The following is a 23,467-nucleotide window of genomic DNA, read 5'->3' as shown; positions in this document are numbered from 1 at the left end:
TATTACCCCCAATCCCATGAGCCCTAATTTAGCTGAATAACCTCTCGTGCGGCAACATAATAATCTCTTTTCTCCCTGGGGTGTTTGCCCCCGGCAGTGTCCCGGAGATTAATCTTAATCCTGGAGACCGCCAGCCAATCTCTGGAGAGTTGGTGACCCCACGCGACAACCCATGAACCCACCAGCACCCTTTGGGAGCACTTCCACTTTAAAGAATGTGCCCGAACGGACCCAACATCAGATATAAGAAATAGGAGCAGGAATAGGCCATACGCCCCCTCGAGCCTGCTCTGCCATTCAATAAGATCATGGCTGATCTGATCTTGGCCTCAACTCCACTTCCCCGCCCACTCCCCATAACCCTTCACTCCTTTATCGTTCAAAAATCTGTCTATCTCCACCTTGAATATATTCAATGACCCAGCCTCCACAGCTCTCTGGGGCAGAGAATTCCAAAGACTCTCAACCCTCAGAAGAAATTCCTCCTCATCTCAGTTTTAAATGGGCAGCCCTTATTCTGAAACTATGCCCCCTAGTTCTCATCATCATAGGCAGTCACTCGAAATCGAGGAAGACTTGCTTCCACTCTAAAGGCAAGTTCTCAGGTGACTGAACAGTCCAATACGGGAATTACAGTCTCTGTCACAGGTGGGACAGACAGTGGTTGAAGGAAAGGGTGGGTGGGGAGTCTGGTTTGCCGCACGCTCCTTCCGCTGCCTGCGCTTGGTTTCTGCATGCTCTCGGCGACGAGACTCGAGGTGCTCAGCGCCCTCCCAGATGCACTTCCTCCACTTAGGGCGGTCTTTGGCCAGGGACTCCCAGGTGTCAGTGGGGATGCTGCACTTTATCAGGGAGACTTTGAGGGTGTCCTTGTAACGTTTCCTCTGCCCACCTGGGGCTCGCTTGCCTTGTTGGAGTTCCAGATGGTAACCAGCACCGGTCAGGCGGGCCATACCACTGGTACCAGCTACACCGTACAGGAGAGAGGGAGAGTTCACCCACCTGTCCCAGTTTGGGTCCTTGCTGAGGATTATGGGGTTTCCCACCACGATCAGCAGGGCCTTGGCTCTGGTCAGCGCGACGTTAAATCTCTGTCGAGGAGGGAGAGGAAGATTACTCAAGATTCATTTGTGATTATTTTCATACTGCACACAGCACTCTTGGCAATCTAGGTTGGGGGTGAGGGAGAGAGAGAGAGAGAGAGAAGAGAGAGAGAGAGAGAGAGAGTGTGAACGCAATCGATATCCAACAGACACACACATTTTCCGGAGCCTGTGACAGAGTACGTGGCCATAAGTGTTCCGGCTTTCCGCATGCGCTTTGCCAAAACCCGGGACTGGCGATCCGACAAGTTTCAGCTCGACAGATCTCCGAATCCGCAGAGAATAGACCTTCGCTGGGGCAGAGTGGGGCTATTTGCCCAGCGAAGACCCACTAAACCCAGCACCTTCTTTTACCAGCATAAGGGTTTAAATAAATATTAACATTACATTTTTTTTTAAATGATTTAACCACAGGAAAAAAACCTTTACAATGAGCTTGGGCTATTTTTGGCCCCTTGAAAAAAGTTTATTTTTCAAAAGATTAAATTTTTGTTTCAAATGTTTAATTGAATTGTATTTTAATTAACTTTGACCACGAGATGATTTATTTTTATTTTTTCAGTGCTCAGATAATGCGATTTTTTAGGTGATTTGCATTAAGTTTACGGGGATTCCACTTATGTACAGAATCCCCGTAAGCATAATGGAAATCACCTTAAAAAAAATGGGAATCTCCCTGTGTGATTGGTTGGGCCGGCCCACGTGATCCCAGGGATGCTTGCGAACCGCTGGCACCCCTGAAATACGGGGAGGCCTTTACACAGGCATCGCCTGCAGACCCAGGAGTGCGAGTCCTCATAGGTACGGAGGCACCGGAGTTTACTCGCTGTTCAGAGACATTCGTGGAAAAGGAAAAAAAAAGACTTGCATTTATATGGAGCCTTTCACGGCAACCGGACCTCTCAAAGTGCTTTACAGCCAATGAAGTAATGTGGTCACTGTTGCAATGTGGGAAACACGGCAGCCAATTTGCGCACAGCAAGCTCCCACACACAGCAATGTGATTACGCCCCAGATTATCAGTTGTGAGTGATGTTGATTGAGGGATAAATATTGGCCCAGGGCACCTGTATAGCTCCACCCAGTGGACTACTGCGGCATTCAATAAAGAGGGAACAAGTCACATGACAGGTTTCCTGACGTTATCAGCCATCTTACAGCCTGTGTGTTTGTGGTGATGTCGTATTGAAAACATAACACCCAGAAGGAGTAAAGGGGGGGGGGAAGGAGGGGGGGGGGGAAGGAGGGGGGGGGGGGGGGAGACGACACAGAAAGAGAGGAATGGGGTGGTGGGAGAGGGAAAGAGGAGAGGAATGGTGGGGGGGGGGGGGGGGAGAGGAAGGCAACGTTGTGGGGGGGGGGGGCGGGGGAAAGAGGAGGGGAATGTGGGGGAGGGGAGAGAGGAATGTTGAGGGGGGGTGAGGGGAGAGAGGAATGTTGAGGAGGGGGGGAGGGGCTGAGGGGAGAGAGGAATGTTGAGGGGGTGAGGGGAGAGAGGAATGTTGAGGGGAGGGGGGGTGAGGGGAGAGAGGAATGTTGAGGGGAGGGGGGTGAGGGGAGAGAGGAATGTTGAGGGGAGGGGGGGGTGAGGGGAGAGAGGAATGTTGAGGGGAGGGGGGGTGAGGGGAGAGAGGAATGTTGAGGGGAGGGAATGGGATGGGAGAGAGGAATGTTGAGGGGATGGGGGGTGAGGGGAGAGAGGAATGTTGAGGGGAGGGGGGGTGATGGGAGAGAGGAATGTTGAGGGGAGGGGGTGAGGGGAGAGAGGAATGTTGAGGGGAGGGGGGGGTGAGGGGAGAGAGGAATGTTGAGGGGAGGGGGGGTGAGGGGAGAGAGGAATGTTGAGGGGGTGAGGGGAGAGGAATGTTGAGGGGAGGGGGGGTGATGGGAGAGAGGAATGTTGAGGGGAGGGGGGGTGGGGGGAGAGAGGAATGTTGAGGGGAGGGGGGGGTGAGGGGAGAGGGGAATGTTGAGGGGAGGGGGGGTGAGGGGAGAGGAATGTTGAGGGGGGGGTGAGGGGAGAGAGGAATGTTGAGGGGAGGGGGGGTGAGGGGAGAGAGGAATGTTGAGGGGGTGAGGGGAGAGGAATGTTGAGGGGAGGGGGGGGTGAGGGGAGAGAGGAATGTTGAGGGGAGGGGGGGTGAGGGGAGAGAGGAATGTTGAGGGGAGGGAATGGGATGGGAGAGAGGAATGTTGAGGGGATGGGGGGTGAGGGGAGAGAGGAATGTTGAGGGGAGGGGGGGTGATGGGAGAGAGGAATGTTGAGGGGGGGGTGAGGGGAGAGAGGAATGTTGAGGGGAGGGGGGGGTGAGGGGAGAGAGGAATGTTGAGGGGAGGGGGGTGAGGGGAGAGAGGAATGTTGAGGGGGTGAGGGGAGAGGAATGTTGAGGGGAGGGGGGGTGATGGGAGAGAGGAATGTTGAGGGGAGGGGGGGGTGGGGGGAGAGAGGAATGTTGAGGGGAGGGGGGGGTGAGGGGAGGGGGGGATGAGGGGAGAGGGGAATGTTGAGGGGAGGGGGGGTGAGGGGGAGAGGAATGTTGAGGGGGGTGAGGGGAGAGAGGAATGTTGAGGGGAGGGGGGTGAGGGGAGAGAGGAATGTTGAGGGGGGTGAGGGGAGAGGAATGTTGAGGGGAGGGGGGGTGAGGGGAGAGAGGAATGTTGAGGGGAGGGGGGGGGTGAGGGGAGAGAGGAATGTTGAGGGGAGGGGGGTGTGAGGGGAGGGAGGAATGTTGAGGGGAGGGGGGGGTGAGGGGAGAGAGGAATGTTGAGGGGAGGGGGGGGGAGGGGAGAGAGGAATGTTGAGGGGAGGGGGGGGGGGAGAGAGGAATGTTGAGGGGAGGGGGGGAGAGGGAGGAATGTTGAGGGGAGGGGGGGGTGAGGGGAGAGGAATGTTGAGGGGAGGGGGGGGGGAGAGGAATGTTGAGGGGGGGGGGGGGGGGGAGAGAGGAATGTTGAGGGGAGGGGGGGGAGGGGAGAGAGGAATGTTGAGGGGAGGGGGGGGGTGAGGAGAGAGGAATGTTGAGGGGAGGGGGGGGGTGAGGGGAGAGAGGAATGTTGAGGGGAGAGGGTGGGGGGAGGGGAGAGAGGAATGTTGAGGGGAGGGGGGGGGGGTGAGGGGAGAGAGGAATGTTGGGGGGGGGGGGAGGGGAGAGAGGAATGTTGAGGGGAGGAGGGGGTGAGGGGAGGGGAGAGAGGAATGTTGAGGGGAGGGGGGGGGGGGGTGAGGGGAGAGATGAATGTTGGGGGGTGGGGGGAGGGGAGAGAGGAATGTTGAGGGGAGGAGGGGGTGGGGGGAGGGGAGAGAGGAATGTTGAGGGGAGGGGGGGGGGGGGTGAGGGGAGAGATGAATGTTGAGGGGAGAGAGGGGGACAGAGTACCTTTGGGTTTTTGAGGAAGCCCAGGTTGAAATCCTCGTCCATCTGCAGGTAGTCGGAGCTACTGCGGACAGTGGAGATGATGACCACCTTCCGCTCCTGACCCTGGAATTCCTCAACCGAGCCCACCTGAAGAAAGACAAACACTTGCGGTCACAGTGCCCACCACACCCCCCGCCCGGGCCTCTCCCGTGGGATCCCAATGCCGGGAGCCACAGGCCTCCGTTACACAGGTGCCGGTAAAGCCGTATCAATCACACCGAATGCTGAGGGCAGAGCCACCGATTCTCATCCTGCGTAAATCATACAAACCGCGCTGCTTTCAGACTTGGGCGTTTAATTAGATTCAAATCAGCTCGTTAAAGAAAGTATTGCATTTCTATAGCGACCACCGGACACCTCAAAGCACTTTACAGCCAATGAAGTACTTTTGATGTGTGGTCACTGTTGTAATGTGGGAAACGCGGCAGCCAATTTGCGCACAGCAAGCTCCCACACACAGCAATGTGATAATGACCAGATAATCTGTTTTTGTGATGTTGGTTGAGGAATAAATATTGGCCCCAGGACACCGGGGATAACTCCCCTGCTCCTCTTCGCAATAGTGCCGTGGGTTTCTTAAAAACGTGTTGGTTACTTGGCTTTTTTGGTTTTACTATACACTTTGTATAGAGGGTAAACTGTGCTCACACCAACACGCTCTAAGCAGTGGGGACTGGACCGTTTCTGGGGGTTGTCCAGATCTTAAGCTCTCTGGTAAATCTGAATTCGGGGCGTGCTCGGGTACAGAGTAGCCCACCTTATCTTTAGAAGCTGCGGTATGAATGAGAATTAAGCCTAGTGTGTTATGCTTCGTTGCCAACATATATCAGCCGTGGCTCAGTGGGTAGTACACTCGCCTCGGAGTCAGAAGGTCGTGGGTTCAAGTCCCACTCCAGGGACTTGAGCACATAAATCCAGGCTGACACTCCAGTGCAGTGCTGAGGGAGTGCCGCACTGTCGGCGATGTCGTCTTTCGGATGAGACATTAAACCGAGGCCCCGTCTGCTCTCTCAGGTGGATGTAAAAGGTCCCACGGCACTATTTCGAAGAGGAGCAGGGGAGTTATCCCCGGTGTCCTGGGGCCGATATTTATCCCTCAACTATCACTAAAATCTGGGTCATTATCTCACTGTTGTTTGTGGGAGCTTGCTGTGCGCAAATTGGCTGCCACGTTTCCCACATTATAACAGTGACTACACATCAAAAGTACTTCATTGGCTGTAAAGTGCTTTGGAATGTGCGAAGGTCAAACGTAGACACACTGGCCCTGAAATTCATCAATTGGTGCAGAGACACAGGCAAAAATGGAGAGAATTTAGTCCGTGTATATATAAATACTGTAATATCGAGAGAAGACCCAATCTGCAGGTCAATGCTGCCACCTTATCCATCGGTGGAAGATTAAAGCCTCCCCATCATGTGACTGTGGAGCTCCTAATCAGACCCTGGAGCACATCATCGAGAACTGCCCTCCGAGGGAATTCACAGGCAGCCTACAGGATATCCACGCTGTTACACCGGGAGCTTTGGCCCTGGATATCGGACTTAGATATTGACGTTTGATTTAGTTTGCTATCAGCATGGCCAACACGGGCCAAATGGTCTTCTCCCGCGCTGTAACCATTCTATGATTCTACCGTACGAAAGGAGAGAGAAAAGCAGCAAGCAGAAACACCTACCTTCAACTCTCTGATGTCGTTCATGGCCCTCAGCTCTGTGTCCACCACATTTATCGCTCTCCGGATCTTTTCCACCTGCGAGGGAAGGGAGGGAAAATAATCTTCTGTTTAAACATCAGAGACCAAAGCGCTCTCTGGTGGCCCAGCGGGTAACTGCTGAAGGTCACAGGGAACAGGAGGCGGCCATTCAGCCCTTGAGCCTGTTCCGACATTCAAGTAGATCGTGGTCGATCAGTATCCGAACTCCATTTACCCGCCTTGGTTCCGTAACCCGACAAATGCCTATCAAAAGGGTCAACGAGCTCTCGGTGGCGAATTCACGGAGCCCAGATAGGGTACTGGGGGGGCGGGGGCTACACAATTGGTTTCAGCGACCCCTGGACAGAGAGGGGGAAATCAGCCAGACATCCCTTTCCTGATCATCCAGTCCTGTCTGTCAGTCTGTCCTTTAACTCAACAACCCCTCGTTTCTCCCCCTCACCATTGCTCGAACTCTAAACTCCTGCGCATTTCAACGCACCCCTATCTCACTTCACCCCACCATTGGCGGTTGTGCCTTCAGCTGCCTAGGCTCCAGATGTCTCGTCCTGCGCCCCCTCCCCCTCAAAACCCATCTCTTTCACCGAGCTTTTAGTCACCCGCTCGCTCATCTCCTCCCTTGGTCTGGTCTCCGATGTTTGATTACATCTCTGTGATGTGCTGTGCAACGATGTTCTACGTTAAAAGGCGCTTTAAAAAGGCCATTGGCAAAAGAACCAGAGGGAAGTCAAGGAGACGTTTTGGTTTTACGCAGCGAGTTGTTGTGATCGGGAACGCGCTGCCTGAAAGGGCGGTGGGAGCAGATTCAATAGTAGCTTTCAAAAGGGAATCAGATAAATACTTGAAAAGGAAAAATGTGCCGGGCTGTGGAGAAAGAGCTGGGGGTGTTGTTGACTAATATACGGAGACATCAAACTTGGTTACAGGGGAAAGGGGAAGGCAGAAAGGTGAGGAACTTCATAACCCTGAAGTTCAAGAACAAAGGAGGCTGAGGGGAGACCTTAATTGAGGTGTCTAAAATTATGAGGGGCCTGAATAGAGTGGATAGGAAGGACCTATTTCCCTTAGCAGAGCGGTCAACAACCAGGGGGCATAGACTTAAAAGTAATTGGTAGGAGGTTTAGAGGGGATTTGAGGAGAAATGTCTTCACCCAGAGGGTGGTGGGGGTCTGGAACTCACTGCCTGAAAGGTTGGTAGAGGCAAAAACCCTCACCACATTTAAAAAGTACCTGGATGTGCACCTACAGGGCTACGGACCCAGAGCTGGAAAGTGGGATTAGGCTGGATAGCTCTTGGTCGGCCGGCGCGGACACGATGGGCCAAAATGGCCTCCTTCCGTGGCGCAAGTTTCCATGACCATGACTTAAGCTTGTGTCTTTTTTTGTTAAAGTATCAGTTAAGTTTCCTGTAGCTATTTAAGTTGTTGTTTAATTTCAGATGCAAAGGATGGTCTCCTGTGTTGTAACTTTCTGGGGTTCAAGGTGAGGAGTTAGACTCGGGAGAGGGTGTGACGATTCTCGGTTTCAGCGCAGTGAGTGTGTGGGGGGGGGGTGGGGGGGGGGGCGGGGGAATGGTACTTGCCCCACAGGCAGACTCGAGGAAGGTTGCGACAGAGAGGGGCCACAGGCACAGTGACGGGAATAGTTTGGGATAGTTCACCAGAAGTTGTGTGTGAACATCTCCCCGCCCCCCCCCTTACACCGCCGGAGGTAGACATTCCAAACCTGTTTCCTGTAAGGAGCGATCACCCCGATTTCTTTGGGCGAGAGCTTGGCTAGGCCTTTCTTCCCCTGGCCTGTCAGCAGCTTCTTGAGGTACAACAGCACTTGGTTGATCTCTTCAATATTGAAGAAGGAGGGACTCTTGGCTTCCCTCTGATCTTCTCCCAGCACTCCATGGAAAATTAGCGGAAAATCCTGGAATTCCAAAACATTCAATGTCAGGATCCCAAATCCACATAAAACAGCCCCATATTCTGTGACGGTTACCCTCCCTCCCCATGACACGTTTTCTCCTCTAGTCTCCTCAAGCCACTGACTCACATTCAACAGTTTTATAAAAAATTATTCATTCATTCTCACTTGCAATTTATTGCCCGTCCCCAATTGCTCCTCGAGAAGGTGGTGGTGAGCCGCCTTCTTGAACCGCTGCAGTCCGTGTGGTGAAGGTGCTCCCACAGTGCTGTTAGGGAGGGAGTTCCAGGATTGTGACCCAGCGACGATGAAGGAACGGCCGATATATTTCCTGTTATGTATGCAACCCTAGGTAACCTGCATCATACCACCACCAGAGGGCATACCTGTTGGAGTCCCAAGGGATCCCAGCATCCCTTGGGAGCACTGTATATAAGCAGGCCTCCCATGCTGCACCAGCACTCGAGTTTGAACAAAGGAGCTAAGGTCACACTTATGTCTTCAGTACTCAGTCACATTACTTTATAAGCTTAATATTTCCAATTTGGGATGGTGTGAAAGTGTGACCTGGAGGGGAACGTGGAGGTGGAGCTCCGTAGAACGCATCACTCAAGCAGCTATCCTTCATACATTCATAGAATGATAACAGCACAGGAGGCCTTTCGGCCCATCGTGTCTGTGCCAGCTCTTTGAAAGAGCGGTCAAATAACGGTCAATATGTAATTTGACATCTTGGGAGAAAAGAAAAGACAAGACTTGTAGCATTTCTAAAGCGCCTTTCACAACTACTGGACGTCCCAAAGTGCTTTACAGCCAGTGAAGTACTTTTGCAGTGTAGTCACTGTTGTAATGTTGGAAACACAGCAGCCAATTTGCGCACAGCAAGCTCCCAGAAACAGCAATGTGATAATAACCAGATAATCTGTTTTTGTTATGTTGGTCGAGGGATAAATATTGGCCAGGACACTGGGGATAACTCCCCAGCTCTCCTTCACAAAATGCCATGGGTTCTTTTTACGTCCACCTGAGAGGTTTAACGTCTCATCCTAAAGGCCTCCCAACAGTGCGGCACTCCCTCAGCACTGCACTGCGAGTGTCAGCCTAGATTTTGTGCTCAAGTCTCTGGAGTGAGTACTTGAGCCCACAACCCTCTGACTCAGAGGCGAGAGTGCTGCCCACTGAGCCACAGCGGACACTTAAACGGTGGGAAGGATGGGATAAGATCGATCGATCAATCACAGATCAAAGCCCAATCCTCACCATTATTGAGGGAGTGCAGCGAAGGTTCACCAGACTGATTCCCGGGATGGCTGGGCTGTCATATGAGGAGAGACTGGATCAACTGGGCCTTTATTCACTGGCATTTAGAAGGATGAGAGGGGATCTCAGAAACATACAAGATCCTGACTGGACTGGACAGGTTAGATGCGGGAAGAATGTTCTCGATGTTGGGGAAGTCCAGAACCAGGGGTCACAGTCTAAGGATAAGGGGTAAGCCATTTAGGACCGAGATGAGGAGAAACTTCTTCACTCAGAGAATTGTGAACCTGTGGAATTCTCTACCGCAGAGAGTTGTTGAGGCCAGTTCGTTGGACATATTCAAAAGGGAATTAGATGTGGCTTACGGCTAAAGGGATCAGGGGGTATGGAGAGAAGGCAGGAATGGGGTACTGAAGGAATGATCAGCCATGATCTTATTGAATGGCGGTGCAGGCTTGAAGGGCAGAATGGCCTACTCCTGCACCTATTTTCTATGTTTCTAGCCAAAGCTCTCTTTGACAGTGGTCAGGGAACGGTGATCAGGAGCGGGAACATTTGGTCAATTTTCTCCTCCCTAATCCGGGGGGGGGGGGGGGGGGGGAGAAATCTCCAATCGCAACACTTCTACCACCGCCCTGCCAAAATCATTCAACAGTTTGACAATTGGAATTCAGTTAGCAATCATTTTAAAGAGCTCAGTAAAAGTGACCCTGTGGTAATCGGATTGTGGTAAAAGCCCAACTCGGCCTGGGCTGAGTGACTCCAGTCCCACCCACACTCTGACCTGCCCCCTGAAGTGCCCTCGTGAGCCACCCAGTTGGATCGAACCATGCAAGGCCCTCCACCCCCGCCCCTCCCCATGGGTACCTGGGGACGGGCAATAAATGCCGACCTCGCCAGCAACACCCACACCCCCCCCCCCAGAATGAAGCGGGCCCCAGAGCCTGGTCCGTGAGACACAGCTGCAGACTGATGATGAAAGTCGGCAAGCAGAGGGAGGCGCTGCTGGTTCAAAAGGATGATATCAGAACAGAGAGGTTGTAACGATCAGAAAAGACTCAGCAGGCTGGGGAGGTCTGAAATGAGAGAAGGCTGAGGAGCGGCCTACAGGAGGTCTTTAAGATTAGAGGAGGCTTTGATAGGTTAGACATAGAGTCGAGGAGAGGCGGGAGTTCCAGGGTCGGAGCGGCAGCGGCCTACAAAAGGCCCAGAGTGCGAGCGGCGTCAGAGAGTCGAGGAGAGACCCAGCTGGTGCAGCTGCAGCAGGGAGGCAAAAGAGTAGAAAAAAATCGAAAGGTGACATCACAGCCAAGGGGGTAAGTGATTGGCAAGTAGTTTTTCTTTTTCTTTCTTTATCAGTAAGTAACCTTTAGCATTGTTGTTGCCAATTTAAGTGTATCTAAGGGATAAGTCATGGCAGGAGAGCTCAGACACGTGATATGCTCCTCCTGTACTATGTGGGAAGTCAGGGATGCTTCCGGTGTCCCAGACGACTACGTGTGCGGGAAGTGTATCCGCCTCCAGCTCCTGACGGACCTCGCTGCGGCACTAGAGCAGCGGGTGGATGAACTCTGGAGCATCCACGATGCTGAGAATGACGTGAATAGCACATTTAGCGAGTTGGTCTTACCACAGGAAAAGGGTACACAGTCAGATAGGGAATGGATGACCAACAGGAAGAGCAGTGCAAGGAAGGTAGTGCAGGGGTCCCCTGCGGTCATCCCCCTGCAAAACAGATACACCGCTTTGGGTACTGTTGGGGGAGATGACTCATCAGGGGAGAGCAGCAGCAGCCAAGTTCATGGCACTGTGGGTGGCTCTGCTGCACAGGAGGGCAGGAAAAAGATTGGGAGTGCGATAGTGATAGGGGATTCAATTGTAAGGGGAATAGATAGACGTTTCTGCGGCCACAACCGAGACTCCAGGATGGTATGTTGCCTCCCTGGTGCAAGGGTCAAGGTTGTCTCAGAGCGGGTGCAGGACATTCTAAAAAGGGAGGGTGAACAGCCAGTTGTCGTGGTACATATAGGTACCAACGATATAGGTGAAAAAACGGGATGAGGTCCTACGAGACGAATTTAAGGAGCTAGGAGTTAAATTTAAAAAGTAGGACCTCAAAAATAGTAATCTCTGGATTGCTACCAGTGCCACGTGTTAGTCAGAGTAGGAATCGCAGGATAGCGCAGATGAATACGTGGCTTGAGCAGTGGTGCAGCAGGGAGGGATTCAAAATTCCTGGGGCATTGGAACCGGTTCTGGGGGAGATGGGACCAGTACAAACCGGACGGTCTGCACCTGGGCAGGACTGGAACCAATGTCCTGGGGGAGTGTTTGCTAGTGCTGTTGGGGAGGGATTAAACTAATATTGCAGGGAGATGGGAACCTATGCAGGGAGACAGAGGGAAATAAAATGGAGACAGAAGCAAAAGCTAGAAAGGAGAATAGTAAAAGTGGAGGGCAGAGAAACCCAAGGCAAAAACCAAAAAGGGCCACTTTACAGCAAAATTCTAAAGGGTCAAAGTGTGTTAAAAAGACAAGCCTGAAGACTCTGTGCCTCAATGCGAGGAGTATTCGGATAAGGTGGACGAATTAACTGCGCAGATAGCAGTTAACGGATACGATGTGATTGGCATCACGGAAACATGGCTCCAGGGTGACCAAGGCTGGGAACTGAACATCCAAGGGTATTCAGCATTTAGGAAGAATAGGTAGAAAGGAAAAGGAGGTAGGGTGGCGTTGCTGGTTAAAGAGGAAATTAATGCAATAGTAAGGAAGGACATTAGCTCGGATGATGTGGAATCGGTATGGGTGGAGCTACGGAATACCAAAGGGCAGAAAATGCTGGTGGGAGTTGTGTACAGGCCACTGAATAGTAGTATTGGGGTTGGGGACAGCATCAAACAAGAAATAAGGGATGTGTGCAATAAAGGTACAGCAGTTATCATGGGCGACTTTAATCTACATATTGATTGGGCTAACCTAACTGGTAGCAATGCGGTGGAGGATGATTTCCTGGAGTGTATTAGGGATGGTTTTCTAGACCAGTATGACGAAGAACCAACCAGAGAGCTGGCCATCCTAGGCTGGGTGATGTGTAATGAGAAGGGACTAATTAGCAATCTTGTTTTACATAGATACATAGAAAATAGGTGCAGGAGTAGGCCATTCGGCCCTTCGAGCCTGCATCGCCATTCAATGAGTTCATGGCTGAACACGCAACTTTAGTACCCCATTCCTGCTTTCTTGCCATACCCCTTGATCCCCCAAGTAGTAAGGACTACATCTAACTCCTTTTTGAATATATTTAGTGAATTGGCCTCAACAACTTCCTCTGGTAGAGAATTCCACAGGTTCACCACTCTCTGGGTGAAGAAGTTTCTCCTCATCTCGGTCCTAAATGGCTTACCCCTTATGTACTGACGTGGATAGAGAACTGGTTGGCAGACAGGAAGCAGAGAGTCGGGATAAACGGGTCCTTTTCAGAATTGCAGTGACTAGTGGAGTGCCGCAGGGCTCAGTGCTGGGACCCCAGCTATTTACAATATACATCAATGATTTAGATGAAGGAATTGAGTGTAATATCTTCAAGTTTGCAGATGACACTAAGCTGGGTGGCGGTGTGAGCTGTGAGGAGGACGCGAAGAGGCTGCAGGGTGACTTGGACAGGTTAGGTGAGTGGGCAAATACATGGCAGATGCAGTGTAATGTGGATAAATGTGAGGTTATCCACTTTGGGGGCAAAAACACGAAGGCAGATTATCTGAATGATGGCAGATGAGGAAAAGGGGAGGTGCAACGAGACCTGGGGATCATGGTTCATCAGTCACTGAAAGTGGGCATGCAGGTGCAGCAGGCGGTGAAGAAGGCAAATGATATGTTGGCCTTCATAGCTAGGGGATTTGAATACAGGAACAGGGAGGTCTTACTGCAGTTGTACAGGGCCTTAGTGAGGCCTCACCTGGAATTTTGTGTTCAGTTTTGGTCTCCGAATCTGAGGAAGGACATTCTTGCTATTGAGGGAGTGCAGCGAAGGTTCACCAGACTGATCCAGGGATGGCAGGACTGTCATATGAGGAGAGACTGGATCTTTATTCACTGGAGTTTAGAAGGATGAGAGGGAATCTCATAGAAACGTATAAGATTCTGACGGGACTGGACAAGTTAGATGCGGGAAGAATGTTCCCGATGTTGGGGAAGTCCAGAACCAGGGGACATAGTCTTAGATAAGGGATAGGCCATTTAGGACTGAGATGAGGAGAAACTTCTTCACTCAGTGAGTTGTTAACCTGTGGAATTCCCAGCCTCAGAGTTGTTGATGCCAGTTCATTGGATATATTCAAGAGGGAGTTAGATATGGCCCTTACGGCTAAAGGGATCAAGGAATATGGAGAGAAAGCAGAAAAGTGGTACACTGGGAATGATCAGCCATGATCTTGTTGAATGGCGGTACAGGCTCGAAGGGCGGAAAGGCCTACTCCTGCACCTATTTTCTATGTTTCTAAGATGTCTCCACTTGTGGGGGAGACCAAAATTTGGGGTCATAAATTTACGCTAATCAGAAATAAATCTAATGGGGAATTCAGGAGAAACTTCTTTGCCCAGAGAGTGGCGAGAATGTGGAACTCGCTGCCACAGGGAGTGGTTGAGGTGAATAGTATCGATGTATTTAAGAGGAAGCTGGATAAACACATGGAGAAAGGGATAGAAGGATATGGTGATGGGGTGCGATGGAGGGGTGAGAGGGGGCTGGTGTGGAGCATAAACCCTGGCACAGAGCGGTGGGCCCAATGGCCTGTCTCTGTGCCGTACATTCTGTGTAGTAAAAATAAATATGGAGACTGAAGATCGGGACCAAGGCACATTGTGCAAGTTTGGAAAAAAATAGAAGGAATTAAAGAGTAAACCAGCAAGTATTGAGGAGGAGACACCAAGCCCAGCGGTTCGATGGGGGGAGGACGGGGAGATGGACAGCAAAGAGTTCCTGTGTTCTCTCATCCTGGGAAAGCTCAAGTCCGGGTTTTAACACAACGACGATACAGAAAGGAGTGCGCGGAGGGCGACATGTGTAAAGCAAGAGTGGACAGTTCAGGGAAGTAAAGACCCATAACAGAGCGTGCAAGACTTGCATTTACAAGGCGCCTTTCACAACCACCGGACGTCCCAAAGCGCTTTACAGCCAATGAAGTACTTTTGAAGTTTAGTCACTGTTGTAATGTGGGAAATGCAGCAGCCAACTTGCGCACAGCAAGCTCCCACACACAGCAATGACCAGATAATCGGTTTTTATGATGTTGATTAAGGGATAAATATTGGCCCCAGGACACCAGGGAGAACTCCCCTCTGCTCTTCTTCGAAATAGTGCCATGGGATCTTTTACATCCACCTGAGAGAGCAGACGTCCCCTCTGACAGTGCGGCACTCCCTCAGCACTGCACTGGGAGTGTCAGCCTAGATTTATGTGCTGAGTCCCTGGAGTGGGACTTGAACCCACAACCTTCTGACTCAGAGGCGAGTGTGCTGCCCACTGAGCCAGGGCTGACAAAGGACATGCAAGAGTGAGAGCAAGCACGAGAGTCTGACACAAGGCAGAGAAAGAGCACGCCTGGAGGACTAGAGGCCGGACGACAATTGCTCGGTTGGGATGAGCGAGGGACGTTCGTGGAGCCTCTCGAGACACGTGAGCAGGAGTCAAATATCGACGGCAACAACTTGGGGGGGGGGGGTGGGGAAACAACCTGCAGGAGCGGTCTATCGAAAGAAGCCCCAGACTTGCCCGGCGCGAGGCGAGTGTTACTGGTAATAACCGGACATGGGGAAACCGCTGTGACCCGCCAGGCTCACCTTCTTTGGCAAATGTACCCACTGGCAGTACGACTGGCTGATCATTGGGTCCGCGTGTGTCTCAAGCTCTTCATCGTAGAACAATTCATTGGGAGTCTTCAGGATCGTGGGATGTGACCTAACAAACACAGCAACCTCAGGCACAACTTCAAATAGCCACATTTATGCTCCAAGAGTTTCCCATTCAATTCCACAGAAGCGGAGTTGAGGTAGAAGATCAGCCATGATCTCACTGAATGGCGGAGCAGGCTTGAGGGGCCGTGTGTGGCTTCCTCCTGCTCCAAATTCTCATGTTCTTATAGTCCAATGCCCCATTGAAAGTCTCAATCCAAGTTCACATATAAAGAATGACTGAGGAGCTCCCAGTACCTGTGGAATCATACCCCAGGGACACTCGAGCATCTCCCAGACAGAAGGGAACTGGTTCGGAGCTGGGAGGGTGGGAGGGAGAAGTGGGTGACAGAAAAATAAAATGGTGCTGGAAAAGTGTGGGGAGAGTGGCGGGAAAGTGGGAGAAACAGGATCAGTCCTGGCTGTGATGCCCACTGTAGTCAAATAACCCGTGAGAAAACTCACCAGCAAGGCGCATAACTTAAATAGTGATCACTTGGGTGAAGAGGGCGACAGATGCCTGTTGGAACTGTACCCCAGGTAAGGGGAGGATAACAGAGGGTCAGAAGCCCCTAGCCCAGGTAGGAAAGGACAGGGACCATCATTCGATCGGTCACATTTCCAGCTCGGGCCCACACAGATCTCACCTGTAATTGCGGAGAAGCTTGGTTACGAAATGCTCGTTGTACAGGCCGGTGTCCGGATTCTTCTGGTAAAGGCTGTTCTGATTCATTAACCGCTCCAGCAAAGACAGGTCTGAAACACACCGTGAATTACTGTATAACCGTCACCCACGCACTGCAAGCAGGCTTCCCTCCTAACTCAAGAACGTGGGTTGAAAAGCAGATTTAGATTCAGTCTAAAAACAGTTTCATTTTGTTCCCAAGTTGTGCCCCCGTTTCAAAATTCTCATCCTGGTTTTCAAATCCCTCCATGGCCCTCGCCCCTCCCTATCTCTGTAATCTCCTCCAGCCCCACAACCCTCCACGATGTCTGCGCTCCTCCAACTCTGCCCCCTTGAGCATCCCTGACTGTAATCACTCAACCATCGGTGGCCGTGCCTTCTGTTACCTGGGCCCCAAGCTCTGGAATTCCCTCCCTAAACCCCTCTCCCCCTCCCCCTCCCCCTCTCGCCGGCGCTAATTTCTACTTATGCAGCTCGGTGTCAAATTTGTAATCTCATAATACTCCTGTGAAGCGTCTTGGGACGTTTCACTATATTAAAGGCGCTATATAAATGCATGTTGTTAAAGATACCTATGTAAGTGCCAGAGAATGTCTGCTGGTGACTGGGCACTAGGAGGTGCCAGTGAGCTGGGGCAATGCTCCCCTGCCGGTAGTCATCACGGTGGAGATAGTCCACCAAATGCACAGAGGTTCAGCACACAGCGGAGCGTGCCAAATACGTGGACGGAATAAAGCTGTGCCAGCCCGGAGAGTCCCCGCAGCTCGGACAGCCACAGGCACGCACCAGCACGGCGCTACTCAATGGACCCTCCCCGCACTAGGCTTCTCGAAACAGGCCAAGTGTTTGCAGTGGCGAGTATCACAGCGACTGGGGAGCACAGAACTGGCGGGATTGGGGGCAACACTTCCATCGTTACAAAGGTCCGGAGTTAATGGCCCGGGTGACAGCGGACTGGCAGCATTCACTGCCATGTCGCCGTTGAATCACAGAAGGGTTCCAGCACAGGAGGCTGCCATTCGGCCCGTCGAGCCCGTGCCGGCTCTCTGCAAGAGCACCTCAGCCAGTCCCACTCCCCCACCCTTTCCCCGGAGCCCGGCTAATTGTTTTCCTTCAGGGACTTATCCAACTCCCTTTTGAAAGCCACGATTGAGTCTGCCTCCACCACCCTCTCAGGCAGCGCATTACCGATCCTAACCACTCGCTGCGTTAAAAAGGTTTTTCCTCATGTCGCCTTTGGATATTCAGCCAATCGCCTTAAATCTGTGTCCTCTGGTTCTCGACCCTTCCACCAATGGGAACAGTTTCTCTCGACCTACTCTGTCCAGACCCCTCATGATTTTGAACACCTCGATCAAATCTCCTCTCAACCTTCTCTGCTCCAAGGAGAACAACCCCAGCTTCTCCAGTCTATCCCCGTCACTGAAGTCCCTCATCCCTGGAACCATTCTCGTAAATCTTCAGGATTGAGAGCTCACAAACATTTTTTTTTTAAATGTTTGCTGATCTTTATTTCAGCGCAGCATTGCCTTTGCCCCGTGTTCTCTTGTTCTTTCTAACATTTTAAAAAAAGGCAAGAATCAAAGGAGCTTACCCACTTAAGAATTCTGTGTTTTGATTGGCTGCTTGGACAGCCTGTGGCTGTCACGACAGCTCACACTATGGGATTCCCACTGCACGATATTGATTTGAATTAAGTGTCAGAAAAGCCGAACTGAGAGCGAGCGAGGAGAGGGGGAGAGCGTGACTGGGTGGGGGGAGGGGGGGGGGAGGGGAGAGAGGAGGGGGATAAAGAGAGAGAGAGAGAGAGAGATGGGGGGAGATTGACAGATCTTTGTGGGCAAATACTTCAGGGCCAAAGTAATTAAAGTTCAGAAACAAGTGCGGTCGAACCAATGTGGCGTTCCCTGGATCGGCAAAGTACCTAGGAATGGCCATAGTACTTGCAATTGTCCAACAACGTGTCTTTATATAGCACCTTTAACATAGTCAAATGTCCCAAGGCGCTTCACAGGAGCGTTATGAGATGAAAAAATTGACACCGAGCCGCATTAGTAGAAATTAGCGCAGGTGACCAAAAGCTTGGTCAGGGAGGTTGGTTTTAAGGAGCGCCTTGAAGGAGGAGAGAGAGGCGGAGAGGTTTGGGGAGGGAGTTCCAGAGCTTGGGGCCCAGGCAACAGAAGGCACGGCCACCAATGGTGGAGCGATTACAGTCAGGGATGCTCAAGAGGGCGAATTTGAGGAGTGCAGACATCTCGGGGGGTTGTGGGGCTGGTGGAGATTACAGAGATAGGGAGGGGCGAGGGCCATGGAGGGATTTGTAAATAAGGATGAGAATTTTAAAATCGGGGCGTTGCTGAACCGGGAGCCAATGTAGGTCAGCGAGCACAGGGGGTGATGGGTGAGCGGGACTTGGTGCGAGTTAGGACACGGGACAGCCGAGTTTTGGATCACCTCTAGTTTACGTGAGGTAGAATGTGGGAGGCCAGCCAGGAGTGCATTGGAATAGTCAAGTCCAGAGGTAACAAAGGCATGGATGAGGGCTTCAGCAGTGGATGAGCTGAGGCAAGGGCGGAGACTGGCGATGTTATGGAGGTGGAAATAGGCAGTCTTAGTTATGCTGCAGATAGGTGGTCAAAAGCTCACTTGAGGGTCAAATTTGACAGCGAGGTTGCGAACAGTCTGGTTCAGCCTCAGACAGGAGTTGGGGAGAGGGATGGAAGTCAGTGGCTGGGGAACGGAGTTTGTGGCGGGGACTGAAAGCACTTTTTAAGACAATAAAATCCCCCCAACCTGCGTCCCCGAGGAGAGAAGGGACAGAGCGCCAGGAAGGGGAGGAGTGTACTCGCACCAAGCCCCGCTCGCCCAGCACCAAACTTCCCTCTGTCGGCCTCCCGTTACCTGGCTGCTCGGCCCATCCACATCGTCGCACATGGGCCGGTGAGTGGTGCGAGCGGGACTTCCAAACCGCGGCGCGGAGCCAAGCGGCAATGCTGCCCATCCCCACCCCCTGTGCTCGCTGACCTACATCGGCTCCCGGTCCCGCAACACCGATTTCAAAATTCTCGTCCTAGTTTTCAAATCCCTCCATGGCCTCGCCCCTCCCTATCTCTGTAATCTCCTCCAGCCCCACAACATCCCCCCCCCCCGGCCCGCCCCTCCCCCCTTCTCCGCCCCCCCCCCCCAAAGATCTCTGCACTCCTCTAATTCTGCCCTCCTGAGCATCCCTGATTATAATCGCTCCACCATCGGTGGCCGTGCCTCCTGTTGCCTGGGCCCCAAGCTCTGGAACACCCTCCTCAAAACCTCTCTCTTTGACCAAGCCACTTTTCCCCCATCTACAAGGCACAAGTCAGGAGTGTGATGGAACACTCCCCACTTGCCTGGATAGGTGCAGCTCCAACAACACTCAAGAAGCTCGACACCATCCAGGACAAAGCAGCCGCTTGATCGGCCCCCCATCCACCACCTTCAACATTCACTCCCTCCACCACCGGCGCACCGTGGCTGCAGTGTGTACCATCTACAAGATGCACTGCAGCAACTCGCCAAGGCTTCTTCAGCAGCACCTCCCAAACCCGCGACCTCTACCACTAGAAGGACAAGGGCAGCAGGCGCATGGGAACACCACCACCTCCACGTTCCCCTCCCAGTCACACACCATCCTGACTTGGAAATATATCGGCCGTTCCTTCATCGTCGCTGGGTCACAATCCTGGAACTCCCTCCCTAACAGCACTGTGGGAGCACCTTCACCACACGGACTGCAGCGGTTCAAGAAGGCGGCTCACCACCACCTTCTCAAGGGGCAATTAAGGATGGGCAATAAATGCCGGCCTTGCCAGCGACGCCCACATCCCAGGAATGAATTTAAAAAAAGCTTTTGGTCATCTATCTCGGTGTGACGATGAGCAGGTAATCTATTTTAGTGATGTTGGTTGAATGATAAATATTGGCCAGGAAACTGAGGATAATTCCCCTGCTCTTCTTCAAAATAGTGCCGTGAGCCAGGGACTTGAGCACAAAAATCTAGGCTGACACTCCAGTGCAGTACTGAGGGAGCGCTGCACTGTCTGAGGTGCTGTCTTTCAGATGACATGTTAAACCGAGGCCCCGTCTGCTCTCTCAGGTGGACGTAAAAGATCCCATGGTACTACTTTGAAGAGCAGAGGCGGAGTTCACCCCTGATGTCCTGTCCAATATTTAACCCTCAACTAACATCAATAAAACAGATTATCTGGTCATTATCACATTGTTGTGGGAGCTTGCTGTGCACAAAATAGCTGCAGCATTTCCTACATTTTAAAAGTACTTCATTGGCTGTAAAGTGCTTTGAGAAGTCCTGAGAAATTTACAGCACAGGAGGAGGCCATTCCATTGTGTCCGCACTGGCCGACAAAGAGCTACCCAGCCTAATCCCACTTTCCAGCTCTAGGTCCGTAGCCCTGTAGGTTACGGCACTTCAAGTGCACATCCAAATACTTTTTAAAAGCCCAATTTTGGCCATGATTTGCATCTATTTTTTGGAGCAAGTTGTTTTTTCTGGCGCAAGTTAAAAAAATGCCATTTTCCCCAAAAATTTGCTCCAAAGTAAGTCAGTTAGGTACGATTTTTTTTTTTAGTTAAGTTTTTTTTCCCCAAAAGGGGGCTTTCCCAGACACTTATGCCAGTTTTGGCCATTTATGCCACTTTGGCCAGCTAAAACTTACTCCAAATCGACTTAGGTCAGCTCTGAAAAACCTTGCGGGCAGTGAAGAAATCGGTGCAGGTTAGTACATTTAATGCACCAAGACTTACAAAGCACGAAACAGCATAAAAAGTAATAAGCAATCAATAATAAAAAATAGAAGTCCTACCTTTATGCCAGAATTAAGGTTTAAAAAAAAAAGTCCCTCCCCCATCAAAACACTTTCTCCCTCCCGCCCCCCCCCACCGCCCCAAAACTCTCCTCCTTCCCGTCCCCACCCCTCTCAAGCACAACCATCAATTAATAAAAAATAAAACTGAAGTCCTACCTCGGCCCGGGAAGTCAGTGGGCCGGCTGGCCGATGCGTGAGGCCACTCAGCCGGGGATAGGGTGCGGCAAACATCGGGGTGTCTCTTCGGCCGGGGATAGGGGCTGCGAGCATCGGGTCCTGCTCACAGCCCGCAGGACACGCTGGGAGGGCAGGAGCATGCGCGCAGACATCACTGCGCATGCGCACAGCTGGCCTGTTGCTCCGCCCCCCACTTCACTAGCTACGCCACGTTGGGACACTGGAGACTCGGCAGAGCGGGCAGGGTGGGGCCACTTTTTAAAATCGGCGCCATTTTCAGTAAGTGCGCCGAAAAAGGGGTTGGGGAAAATTGGGCCCACTACGTGGTGAGGGTTTCTGCCTCTACCACCCTTTCAGGCCTCGAGTTCCAGACCCCCACCACCCTCTGGGTGAAACATGTTCTCCTCATCTCCCTTCTAAACCTCCTACCAATTTCTTTAAATCTATGCCCCCTCTGCTAAGGGAAATAGGTCCTTCCTATCCACTCTATCCAGGCCCCTCATAATTTTATACACCTCGATCAAGTCTCCCCTCAGCCTCCTCTGTTCCAAAGAAAACAAACACAGCCTATCCAAAAGAGAAAGGGGCGACAACACAAATGCAACTGCTTTTTTTTTTCAACACTTGGCCTCAGTATCCTGGGCTGCGGAGGGGCAAATACCAAGCAAGATCCCAGTGCTGGACTGTAGCTAATGACACCTGCTGGAAAGTCCATGAGGACCACATCAGATCTTAATGCGATGCCCCACATGATCCAATAGCACAATATTCACTGTCTAAACATGAGGAATGGGCACCTGGATAAGGTCCCAGGAAGCATCCGTGCCGATAGAGATTTCAGCCCAGTTAGGAGTCCGCACCTACAGGAGAGGAGGGCGGCAAACAGACACGCACACAGTCCCAATCCACACTCACCCAGTCCGTGATTGATGGCGATCGGGGACCTCAGCACCGGTCCCAGCTGCTTCGGATCCCCGGCCAGGACCAGCTGTCCACCGTCCCTGTTGCTTTCTAAATTCATCGCGTCCAGCAATCCTTGAACAGGAAACACGGGGCGTCAATACACCACAGAGGTACAGCTCGGGTTAGATAGAGTAAAGCTCCCTCTACCCTGTCCCATCAAACACTCCCAGGGCAGGTACAACACGGGGTTAGATATAGAGTAAAGCTCCCTCTACACTGTCTCATCAAACACTCCCAGGGCAGGTACAGGGGGTTAGATACAGAGTAAAGCTCCCTCTACACTGTTCCATCAAACACTTCCAGGGCAGGTACAGGGGGTTAGATACAGAGTAAAGCTCCCTCTACACTGTTCCATCAAACACTCCCAGGGCAGGTACAGCACAGGTTAGATACAGAGTAAAGCTCCCTCTACACTATCCCATCAAACACTCCCAGGGCAGGTACAGCACGGGGTTAGATACAGAGTAAAGCTCCCTCTACACTGCCCCATCAAACATTCCCAGGGCAGGTACAGCACGGGGTTAGATACAGAGTAAAGCTCCCTCTACACTGTCCCATCAAACACTCCCAGGGCAGGTACAGCACGGGGTTAGATAGAGTAAAGCTCCCTCTACACTGTCCCATCAAACACTCCCAGGGCAGGTACAGCACGGGGTTAGATACGGAGTAAAGCTCCCTCTACACTGTTCCACCGATTTATCATATCAATCTCAGAAAAGCTCTCCCTACTGTACCAATGAGACATTTTATTTAGATGCCAGTTTTCCTGAGCAAGACTGCCCATTCAGTGCACGGGCTTTTGTGAATTGTACAGTTGGACCTCTCCAGTCCGGTACCCTTGGGACCTGACCGGTGCCGGACCAGAGAGTTTTACGGACCGCAGGAGGTCACGCCGACCCTAGGGTTGTCAGCAGTACCCGGTAAGTCCAGGGTATTGCTGACAACATCCCGGCCACGTTCTGCACATGCGCGTACGCAGAAGCCGACTGCACGCCATTTCTCAGGCCACCACGCTCCCTCTCCGCGCCGACCCGATCAATGAGGGAACACCAGCGGCAGCAGGGAGAAGAGGAGCAGGCCCAGGACACGGCGCAAGTCGCGACCTCGCCGGGAACAATGCCGGACCAGGGATGTTGCTGAACCAGAGAGGTACAACCTGGATTTTACAACAACAACTTGGATTTATATGGCGCTTTTAATATAGTAAAAGGTCCTAAGGTACTTGAAAGGAATGTTATCGAACAAAATAGGGAGATATTAGCACAGGTGACGAAAAACTTGGCCACAGATGTAGGTTTTAAGGAGATTCTTAAAAGGAGGGGGGGAGCGGAGAGGTTTAGTGAGGGAGTTCCAGAGCTTGGGGCCCAGGCAACAGAAGGCACGGCCACCGATGGTGGAGCGATTATAATCAGGGATGCTC

The 23,467-nt window shown here is 52.0% G+C and overlaps 1 protein-coding gene across 4 annotated transcripts in view; it reads right to left on the bottom strand.

Annotated features, from left to right (window-relative positions):
• LOC139228083 (putative helicase MOV-10) overlaps positions 1-23,467 on the bottom strand; it is a 76,519-nt gene that overhangs the window by 5,721 nt on the left and 47,331 nt on the right. For all 4 annotated transcript variants that reach the window (XM_070859252.1, XM_070859253.1, XM_070859254.1 and 1 more), the window contains 7 exons: positions 22,000-22,119; positions 16,011-16,119; positions 15,253-15,370; positions 7,963-8,154; positions 6,199-6,273; positions 4,481-4,606; positions 1,003-1,091 (listed from right to left, as the gene is read on the bottom strand). In XM_070859252.1, the coding sequence (XP_070715353.1) occupies positions 1,003-1,091; positions 4,481-4,606; positions 6,199-6,273; positions 7,963-8,154; positions 15,253-15,370; positions 16,011-16,119; positions 22,000-22,119 (829 nt within the window). The remainder of the gene's footprint in view (positions 1-1,002; positions 1,092-4,480; positions 4,607-6,198; positions 6,274-7,962; positions 8,155-15,252; positions 15,371-16,010; positions 16,120-21,999; positions 22,120-23,467) is intronic.

This window comes from Pristiophorus japonicus, chromosome 17, assembly GCF_044704955.1.
Source record: "Pristiophorus japonicus isolate sPriJap1 chromosome 17, sPriJap1.hap1, whole genome shotgun sequence".
In the NCBI taxonomy this organism is placed as follows: Eukaryota; Metazoa; Chordata; class Chondrichthyes; family Pristiophoridae; genus Pristiophorus; species Pristiophorus japonicus.
Note: the sequence above shows the minus strand (reverse complement) of the source record. Positions and strands in the feature narration are given on the sequence as shown.